The sequence below is a fragment of the Alexandromys fortis genome, unplaced genomic scaffold (assembly GCF_014885135.2).
Source record: "Alexandromys fortis isolate MF-2015 unplaced genomic scaffold, M_Fortis_MF-2015_v1.1 scaffold_28, whole genome shotgun sequence".
Taxonomy (NCBI): Eukaryota; Metazoa; Chordata; class Mammalia; order Rodentia; family Cricetidae; genus Alexandromys; species Alexandromys fortis.
The window spans coordinates 8,759,991-8,770,016 of NW_026067901.1; the positions used below are offsets into that span (position 1 = coordinate 8,759,991).

General features: G+C 55.7%; 1 protein-coding gene across 1 annotated transcript; it reads right to left on the reverse strand.

The window, feature by feature from the left end:
* Window positions 1-1,141: 1,141 nt before the first annotated feature.
* On the reverse strand, window positions 1,142-9,616 carry Mapk8ip2 (mitogen-activated protein kinase 8 interacting protein 2). The gene is made up of 12 exons (XM_050129949.1): window positions 9,250-9,616; window positions 8,250-8,355; window positions 6,744-7,022; window positions 6,557-6,656; window positions 5,237-6,478; window positions 4,800-4,875; window positions 4,507-4,679; window positions 4,320-4,429; window positions 3,311-3,418; window positions 3,070-3,140; window positions 2,354-2,452; window positions 1,142-2,156 (listed from the first exon to the last, which is right to left on the reverse strand). The coding sequence occupies exons 1-12, from the start codon at window positions 9,312-9,314 to the stop codon at window positions 2,084-2,086; spliced, it is 2,502 nt and encodes an 833-aa protein (XP_049985906.1). The 5' UTR covers window positions 9,315-9,616; the 3' UTR covers window positions 1,142-2,083.
* Between the last annotated feature and the right edge of the window lie 410 nt (window positions 9,617-10,026).

A 10,026-nucleotide genomic window follows, 5' to 3' on the forward strand; every position in this document is an offset into this window, starting at 1 on the left:
GGATGTGTGTGCACAGTGCATGCAGGTAAGGAGCCCAGGCTGCCAAGTGCATTATTAGAAGAGAGAGGAGGCCCAAACCAAGTGGAGTCCCAGGTTGTGGGGCGGCTGGAGAGGTAGGAGGAAACAGCAAGGAAAGGCCGCCAAGCATGTCCACAACTGTCCTAATTGCTAGGCAGAAAGAAAGATGTTAACCATGTGAAGAACCAAAGAGACGTGTTGGACGGTCATGGGAGGGAGGCCAGGCCCCAGGAGGGATACAGGTCACTAAGGACACGGAACTGGAAGTGAAATGGTCTGGAGGCCATGCCTCCATCACCCAGCACAGGGGTACAGGTTTCATGCCACCCCCAAGCGGCTGTCTACCTCTTTATAGCATTGCTAAGTAGCAGAAAGGGATTTACAAATCTTCTTGAACGTGTGGGATGTCCTGGCACTCTAGCTAAAAGGTGACAACTCCACAGTCTTCGTCCCTGATCTTCACACAGATTGTGAATGGTTTTTTGTTTGTTGACACACTGAAGTAACATTTAAGTCAAGATGATTTTGATGGTTACTGCTCTTTGTGGAGTCAGGATCGCATTTTGTCCTGCCCCAGCCTCCAGTGTCCTTGGATTGTAAGTACGTGTTACCATGACCAGCTGAGAGCTGATGTTTATGTAGCAAACAATCAAGACGTCCCTTTGATCACTCCTTCATTCAGAACCTTCACCCGGGATCTTGCTACAGTACTGCTAGAGGTCAGAGGGCACAGACCTACCCTCAGGGGCTCCCAACTGTCATAGTGATACTCTTCTGGGGTTGGAGTCACTTAGGAGTCCCAGGAGAGAATCTTGGTGAGGATCTAGAATCACCTACAGGCTACAGGCATGTTAAAAAAAAAAAAAAAAAGTCATCTACTTTCTTCTTTCTGAGTAAGACTTTTAAAAAATACCAGTTTTAAGACCCACAGACATTGTTTCTCAAGTTGTTCATGGTGCACACACACACATACACACACACACATACACACACACAACACCCCACACACACACACAATGATCTGGATCATCATGCCTCTCCTCTTACCCCAATGGGAAAGACACAGGGTCTGTGGCCAGTGCCTCCTTTAAGGCTTTGGCTGTCTCTGCAGGAAATGAAGCGTGTTTGGAGAAGACATCTGTGAGGACCTCCGAACGCCACCTCCAACACGGCTCTAGCACAGCGCGCAGTTACCCACCCTCAGCAGGGCTTCAGGAAGTACTGAAGACGTCTCCCAGTTCCCATAACCCCCTCGCCCTGGATCCTCCGTTTCCATTTGCCACAGGCAGGGACCTGAGACTTAGACCCCCACCTGGGCACCACCTTAAAAACAGCCAGGGTCACACCAAGCAGAGTTTATTGAGGCCGTGGGCAGGGCCCACGTACACAGCAGGTGGCGTACGCAGGGCAGATACTCACTCGCTGGACTGCAGGGGTGTTAGCGGCAAAGCAGATGACCTGTTGGGAGCACCCTTTAGGGTGCCCTCTTCCTAGCAGCATTGGGGGCTTTGGGTGAGCATCAAGAACCACCTCGTTGCCCAAAGGTTCTCTTAGAAACCCCTCCCTCTTTCCCCTGAGCTCCTTGTGGTTGGGGCTAGGGTACCCCTTCCTGCGATCAAAGACGGGATGATCCCTTGAGATTCACTATAAAAATTAAAATTCATTTATAAATCACAGGAGACGGGCGGGAGGGAACCATGGGGGACCTGACTTCATCAGTTACCTTGAGCCTACTCCCCTCCCTCAAGTTCTACCTCCAAAAGAGAGAGCAAAGAGCGAGGTCTACAGGCACAGAAAGAGGTTGGGAGACAGAGGGAAGGTAGTTGGAGGAACGGGACAAAGGAGGATACGAGAGAAAAGATGCTTCAGAAGAAAGGTATGGCTGCTGAGGCTCCTCTCCCCAACAGCTCCCGAAAGCCATGACCTGGGGATAAAGGATAAGAGTTCCCAGCCCAGAGACTCCCACAAAGTAAGGTTCCAAATGTCCCCAATCCAGTCCTTGCTCAAGCCGCGGTGGCCTTGAGATACCCAGAGCTGTGTAGAAGGGAGCTGAGGGAGGTGGGTGCTACTCCAGGTAGATATCCTCTGTGGGGCAGGCAAATGCCAGGTGCTCCTGGTAGTACTCCAGGAAGGCCCGGCTGCAAAGAGGGAGAGGACCGTGCTCAGCCCAGAGCGCCTCCTAGTTCTTCCCAGCCATGCACTACTGGCGTCGCTAGCAACCATGTCCCCACAGCACCCTTTCTAGCAACCTGCACCCATGCCTCTCCCATGCACCTGAGCCTTTCCATGCCCCGTATCCTCCCTCCCTGGGCTCTGGCTCCATCTTCCCACTCACCCCACACTCTGCGCCACTGGTCTCATAGACTCCTGGGACACAAAGACATGGCAGGCAAAGCGGCTTAGCAGCGGGTGTTTGGTGATGAAGCCAAAATAGCTGGGGAGACATTGACAAAGGAGGTGTCAGGGCACTGCCCTAGCCCTGGGCACGCCATCAGTACTCAGAGCGACTGCGATCCAGGCGAGCAGCTTGAGACTCCAGATCCCACCCCACCCCCAAACTGTGACCAGTCAGATGCACTGCCCCGTATCTAGCAGATGCTAATAAAGCATTTATATTAATTCACACACAATAGCCCTGTGAGGTAGGTGTACCATAGTGACTAAGCATAGAGAGCGTTAGTGTCTTGCCAAAGGGTACACAGTCAGTCTGTGGCAGCACTGAGGTAAGGGAGGCAATCTGTGATCTGAATACCTAACACCCCGTAATCCCTAACCTTATACAAACATGGCTCGCTCTGTTACTTACTCCTCAGCCAACACCTAGCCATAGTCATGCAAATTAACCATCCACCCATTCCAATCTTCCTTACAGTGGAACTGGGATGGATTCTGATTCACCCCTGTAGAACTGCAGGTGGATCAGTGTCTAGACTGACTGGCATGGATTGGGCACCATATCAGGGCAGTTGGAGCCCTGAGGGTAGGCGGGGATGGGAGACCAGGTGACCCTCGGCCTTTGAAGGAATGTAGGAAGAACAGGGAAGTCCTCACCAGCTGTTTCGGGGATGGCAGCCGCAGAATGAGATGTTCTTCATCTGGAAGAAGTGGCTGCAACGCTGGAACTAGAGCAGAGGTGAGCAGAATCATCCCACATTGGCTAAAAACCGAGCCCGAGACCACGCCCACTACACGCATCCTTGCCGTCCCTGCCCCACCATTTCCCTGGGCTTTAAGGGCCCCACCACCACTATCTCCAAGCCTCCCTCTGGTCCCCAGCCTATCACACTCCCACCTCAGGTCCTCCTCCACTTAGACTCAGCTTGACCCCCCGCAGAGAAATCTCAAGATCGCAAGAGGCAGGAGGGCGCAGGTGGACTGTTAGCTTCCGGGCTGTGGCAATCTGAGGGAGAAGTTAGAGGAGAAGGGAGGGTCTTGAGGAACCCATCACGGGCTCTCTTTCTCTCTCTTCATCATGCCTCTGTTCATTTTAGATTATCTGAATACTCTTGGCACCTCAGGGCCCCAGAGACAATTCTGGAAGACAAAAGGATGACCTTGGCCATCTTTGCTCTACGAACAAGTCAGTTGCACCCTGCACCTAGCTTGCCTCCCTCTGTCACAACCAGGCTGCTTCTCTTGCTTGGTTCAGGTGCCAAGAACTTTTTCTCTGCCCACACTTCCAGCCACCTTATGCCTGATCCCCAAAGCCTGGCAGGAGCTATCTGATACTGAGTTGATTTATGCTGCTCCTCAGGGTCCATTAGCCTCGGTTGTTTGGCAGAGAGTGCGGGGGAGGGGGGTGTCAGGTCAGAAGGTACTGATAATTGTCCACTGAGTGGATAAATGAGGGAATAAGGAACTCCCAGGGAAGAGAAGGTGATAAGAGTTGGGTTTTTATTTTGTTGGTTGATTTTTTTGTTTGTTTGTTGTTGTTATTTGTTTTGGTTTTTGGTTTTTTGAGACAGGGTTTCTCAGTAGCTGTGGAGCCAGTCCTGGAACTCGCTGCTCTGCCTATAGACCAGGCTGGCCTTGAACTCACAGAGGTCTGCCTGCCTCTGCCTCCCAAGTGCTGGGATTCAAGGTGCTCGCTACCAATCAATAGGCCCAGAGGTAAAGGGCACAGCTGCTTCACTCTGCCCTAGGTCTTTCTGCATAGCCTTCTGAATCAGGCCTAAGAGTCAGTCCAGTAACATCCCCTTTCAAGGCTGGAGGCCACTGAGTCACAGGAGCTGTGCTGTGGTAGACTGGGGTGACATCCAGGTGGGCCCCCAGCCTGTGCCCGCCACCATCTCCACACTGACCTTTTGCATGGCTGCACACAGGATGCCATTGCCCTGGTGACATGGTACTTCCACAGAGCCCAAGAACTGCACATCAAAGCGCTCCACCCAGCAAGGGCTCCGCTTGCTCCCTGGGGAGAGGAAAGTCAGGGGGTGAGACAGGAGAAAGGTCTGTGGTGGCAGCTTCCTTTTGTAGGTGGCATCTTACCCAGCAGGTCCTTGGCAGGACCGGGCACTGCGTGGGCATAGAAGGCCGGGAAGACGCCACGCTCGCCGGTGCGCATGTTGAAGCCACGAAACCAAAAGTCATCCTCTTCAGCTTCCACGAGCACCGGGTCATCCACATCTAGTTCCAGCTCGTCTGGATGCCGGGGGATGAACCTGAGGTCAGGGAGAGACTGACTGAGACCAGGCAGGCCTCAGATACGCCACAGACCGCAACGTCCTAAGCAATCTGTAGGCTGGGGCTGGGGGTCCCCAGGGGCGAGGGAGTGGATGTACCTGAAGACAGCCCGGTGTGTCTGCTCTCTCTCCTCCCCGTTGACCAGACAGGAAAAAAGACCAAAGGACTCAGTGCCTGAGAGACACACAAGAGGGGCAGAGATAGGGAGAGTTAGGGACTCCGACTACAGGGAGAAAAGAAAGGAAGTGTTTAAAGACTGGCCTTGGGCTGGAGCCAAATCCCTTCCCTGCACCACACTGTTGGGTATCCTAAGTCAAGAAAGGAAGGGAGGAAGTGCACCCGGCTGTGGGCTGGCTTCCCTGTCCCTTGGGGAGGATCACTGCTCATTGTCCCAGGAAAAAAGGAAGTGTCCAGCCTTGACCACCTCTAGAACTTAAGGCCTCCTGGGCACTTTGGGGGACAAGATAGGGCCTGGGGCCAGGATGGTGGCTTCCTCTGCTGCCCCCCTCCCACCTTCCACCACTTTCCCACTCACTGGAGGATCGAGATGTACTGTTGACAAAGACATTGAGGAACTTCTTGGAGAAGGTGAGGTCGGGACTGTCAGGAGAGGCATCATCCTCTGGCAGCTGGTCACCACCTAGCAATGTGGCTCCCGCCTCTTCCTCACTGGCCTCGCAGCTGCTGTCCTCTTCACTGTCGTCGTTGCCCAGGCCTGCACAGCGCCGCAGGCTCACCAGCTCCAGCTGCGTGTGCTCATCCACTACCAGTGTGTACTTAACAGCGTCATACACCAGCGAGGCATCCAGCGGCTCAGTAGAGCCTGTACTCCTGGAACCAGGAGGGACCACGCTGTCCTCTGCATCGTCCTCATCCTCCTCATCCTCTTCATCCTCGTCCTCCTCCTCCGAGCAGGCAGCAGAGCAGGAGCGGCCAGGGCGGGCAGTGCGGCCCGGTGTGGCCCAAAGCGGGGTGATGGTATCCCGTGTGGGGTTACTGAGGAAAAGGCAGGGCCCAGGCTGCGCAGGGCCAAGCCGAGGCGCTGCGGGGGCCGGCGGAGGTGGCCCGCAGAGGGTGTCCATGTCCACCAACTCCACGTGGGGCCCTGCTACTGCCTCGGGGTCTTGGCAGTCCTGGGGTACCCGGTTGGCCTGTGACACAGCCTCTTCTGGCAGCCGTGGTGCAGGAGATAAGCACTGCCCGGGGCAACGAATGGGCGAGGATCCCTCAGAGATCATGCGGCTCACCAGGTTGCTGAGCAGCCAGGGCGAGTCGGCGTCCTCGCTGAGGTCAGGCTCGGACTCAGAGCCGGACTCATACTCGCTGTTGGTGTCGTCAGGGCCCACAGGTAGGAAGGCAGGGCGGCGGGGAGGTTCATGCAATGGCTCAGGCTCAGGCTCTGGCTCTGAGGCGGGCGATGAAGCCTCCTCGATAGAGTTGGTGAGATGTGAGGAGCGGCCGCTGCTGCTGCCACCATCGCTGCTCAGCTCCAGCTCCGTCTCCGAAATGGACGAGATCATGCGCCCCAGGCGTGCACCACCTGCATCCTCAGAGTCCGAGCCTGGTGACGAGAGCTCTTGACTGCTTCGCCGACCCTCGTGGCCTCCACTGGAGTGGCTTCTTAAGTCAGCCTCAATCCCAGGATCCGAGGAAGGCGAGGCCCCACCTGACAATGGTGGCTCTGGGGGTTGGTTCCCTTCACAGTCACAGCCAGGGTGGACCAGAGACCGTACCTCATGGGGCTCCTCTTCTGCCGGCATGAGAGGGGCTGGGAGCTCTGAAAGAGAGGGGCCTCCTTTCAGCACCCAGCCACTCCTCCCTTTCCCTCCCTCTTCTACTGGTCTCCATCCCTCACCTTTAAGGGGCTCCTGGGCTGGCGAACGCAGCACTGTCTCCTGCCAGGAGGATGGAGGTGCGGATGTAAAGCCACCGTTGTTGTTGTTGTTCAAGGAGTCCTAGGTAGGAGGACAAAGTGGTGTGACTGAAGACCACCCCAGCAATCAAGAGAGGGCGGGGCCTGTGGTGGGTATCAGGAAGCTCACCTGGGCCCCGAGTGTAGTCAGGTGGAGAGTGGTGGGTCGGTGCTTGTGGGGCTCCTCTAAGGAAGGGGAGGGAATAAGGGGCTCACCAGCAAGTGCCTCGGAACCACATCCTCCCCCTGCTTTACCCTCCCCATCTCCTTCTTCCTCCTCTTCCTCCTCGTCCTCGTCCTCTTCTTCCTCCTCTTCCTCATTGTCATCGATCATCTCAAACTCCTGGAAATCATCTTGGAAGGAACAGATAGGGTGTGGCTGCTCTGAGCGACCCAGGGAGAGGCTGTCCTGCAGGAAGGAGGGACAAGACAGGGCTGGGACAGAGGACAACAGTATCATGGAGTCCCAGGTATGAGAAGAGGGGGAAGCAGGAAACTAAAGAGCTCTTTCCACTTCGCCCCATCAACATAGAAACTTTTCTTTTTTGTTTGTTTGTTTTAAAAAAATAATCTGCTTAAGATACATATTGATCACTGCACTTCCAGGAAGGGCCCAAATTTCTGAGACATTCTCAGAGTAACCCTAAGTAAGCTTCCAGCTTTATCCATCCCCAAACCGCATCATATCTGACACTGCCAGTCTGTTGCTTTGACAGTATTTTAACAACCCACAACTCATGGATTTGATCTGTCTTACACAGCAGACTGCTTCACCTCCACATTATGTACTGGTGTACTCTCCCACGGGAACATCATCAATAAGTAACAAAAGTATGTATCAATACGGAGAGCCTGCACTCTGATGATTCACCAAATTTGTACCAAACCCAGGGTCTTTGGCACAGTTAGTCCTTCTTCCAGCGATTCTTCTCTTCCACACACACACCCTCCTACCTACCCCCATCTGCCTGCTTCCTGCTAACCTCGGGGTTATGCGCGACATTTCCTCTAAGAAGTCTTCCTGATTCCTGCAGTCCGGATTAGAATCCCTTCCCCCTGATCACACTCTGTGTCCAGTTGGAATCCTGCCACTGGCATATTGGGTGATCACTATCTCTCGCTTGTATTTCTCCCCTGCTAAACTGAAAGCTGGTGTGTGCGTGTGCGTGTGTGTGTGTGTGTCTCTGCTCCCAACACCTAGAAGCCCCCTGCACTTGGCACATGGCATTTTCTCAGAGCAAATGAAAATGGAAACATGTAGAGACAGAACCAGGAGGCAGGATGGAAAAGATTTTAGGGAGACCAGACAGAAAAAAGAGACCCAGAAGCTGAGTTGTGATGGGGACCGGAGAGTTTAAACCACTGTGGGAAGCGATCTGAGTACAGAGGTACCCTGGCAAAGGCACACATCTCCTATCTTTTGTGGCACCATGTCGGGGAGATCTGACAGAGAAGGCCCCCGAAGGGCCTCCCATATGTTAGGAAAGACAAATGCCAAAGGGCTATTAGCAAGGGCAGAGGCTTTCCTGCTTGGAAGCTGAACTCAGACACTCTTAAACCCACAGGGTGCTAGGGAAGCCGAGCCTAGGTGAAGCTACTCTCTAGGCCAGTTCTGCACACCCAACCCTTTCCCCACCTTCTCGCAGTGGTCTGAATCGTAGCTAAGGCCCAGTCCACAGTCGTCGGTGATCTCAGACAGGTCTTCATCATCAAATTCTTCCAGACTTATGTCCTGGGGAGGCCTGAAGAGGGTGCCAGGGTAAGACAGCCATCAATCCTAGGCTCCCGGCCTGAGAGCTGATCCTGAGGACTTTGGTGGGAAATGTCCAGCTCCCGGGGCCCCCAACTCCTAGGCTAAAGCCATGCCATTTTGACCCCAGGCACTGCTCGCCCCTGCATCCCTTCCTTCATCACAACAAATGAGCCCAGAGCAGCCATCACTCCCCAAACCCCTCCTACTCTTCCTCAGCTCAGCTCCCAGTCCCTGTGGGTCACACATCTTTAGCCTCAAGGGAGACACCTTGAGCCAACAGGGAGAGGGGGAGCTGAAGCTGCCACAAAAGGAGAGGGAGGGGTCCAGCTGCTCTGCTTCTGTCCCCATCCCCCTCCTACCAAGCAGGCCTACACCCAAAGGTCCAGCCCCCTCCCACCCCAGCATCCCGCATCCTCCCCAGCATCCCCCATCCCACCCCAGCATCCCCCATCCCACTCCGGGAGGTTCAAGCTTGATTTCACTCTCCGCAGGCCTGGGGACTAGGGGCCAGGCCCTAGCCTCTTGGAAGGAGACACAACAAGGCCAAAAGGACACTGTCAAGAACGGACTAGGTGCTGGGCACCCTGCCTAAAATCCCTCAAAGGGTCAGTCTAGGGACCCCACCCTTGCCAGGTCATCTGTCCTGACTGGGTGCGGCTTGGTATCCCAACAGGAAAGGTGTGTGTCTGTGTGAGGGGGTACCATTGGGTCTGCGCGACAGGGAGCAAACACGGAGGGACCCGGAGCCCAGGATGGGGGATGGGCAGCATCACTCAGAGGCCTGCAAACCAAAGAGGCCCCTGGCCTGAGTAGCTGCAATCGATGGGGTGGGGTAGCAGGCTGAGGAGACCTACTTGAAGATGAGACCCAGCCGAGTGCGTACCTGCAGCCCGGAGGCGACAGCGAGTGGAAGGTGGAGAGAGAAAACATCTCCGCGCGATCCGCCATCTTCCCAGGAACCGCCGGCCGGCAGCTAGGGGGAGGGGTGAGGAGCACCGCGCGCCCTTGATGCTCAGGCTCGCGGCCTCTGTCTCCCCACTCACCTCGTGACACGCCCTGCGACACCCGCCGGCGACACACCTCAGCGCCCTGCCAGGACACCGCGGCAGCAAGCCGCGCTGCAGGGGTGAGGGGAGGGAGTGGCGCAGGGCGGGGCCTGAGGGGGGCGGGGGGATGGGGGTCGAGCCGAGGGGGATGCGGGGTGTTGGGGTGGTGGTGGTGATGTGATGATGATGGTGGTGAGGTTCTGGCCGGGAACGCTGGCGTGTGGCTTGCGTGGTCAGAGCGAGGAACAGGCGAGAAGGGATAGGTGGGAGCAGGAAACAGCTCGTAGACCGAAGGTTTCTGCAGGAGCCGAGAAAGATGCCGGGGAAATGGGTGCGACAGACCCAGGAGCCAGGACCGTGGCGGCCCGGGTCTGCGCACTTCTAGTTATCTACGTGGTGCCGTGCTCCTGGGAGGTGGGCGGCTAGTGGGGGTGGGTGAGGCCCTAGGAGCAGCATTCATGTCCCAGGAAATCCGAAAAGCAGAACGGGGTTGGCCAGCCGGCCTGACCTCCTAACCCGCTAGATCTCCAAAAGGGTGGCAGAGGGAGCTGTCCACCCGTGGGTGCTGATCAGAGCTCTTCGGAGCTGTTCTCCACTGGGTGCTGATGGGACCA

What these genes read in the sequence shown, in the direction of transcription:
- Mapk8ip2 (XM_050129949.1), bottom strand. Translation starts at nt 9,314, where the DNA reads ATGGCGGATCGCGCGGAGATGTTTTCTCTCTCCACCTTCCACTCGCTG. An exon ending in ACACACCGGGCTGTCTTCAG is followed by an intron (nt 4,680 to 4,799) that starts GTACATCCACTC and finishes CCCTGACCTCAG; the next exon opens with GTTCATCCCCCGGCATCCAG. An exon ending in TCCTGCCAAGGACCTGCTGG is followed by an intron (nt 4,430 to 4,506) that starts GTAAGATGCCAC and finishes TCCTCTCCCCAG; the next exon opens with GGAGCAAGCGGAGCCCTTGC.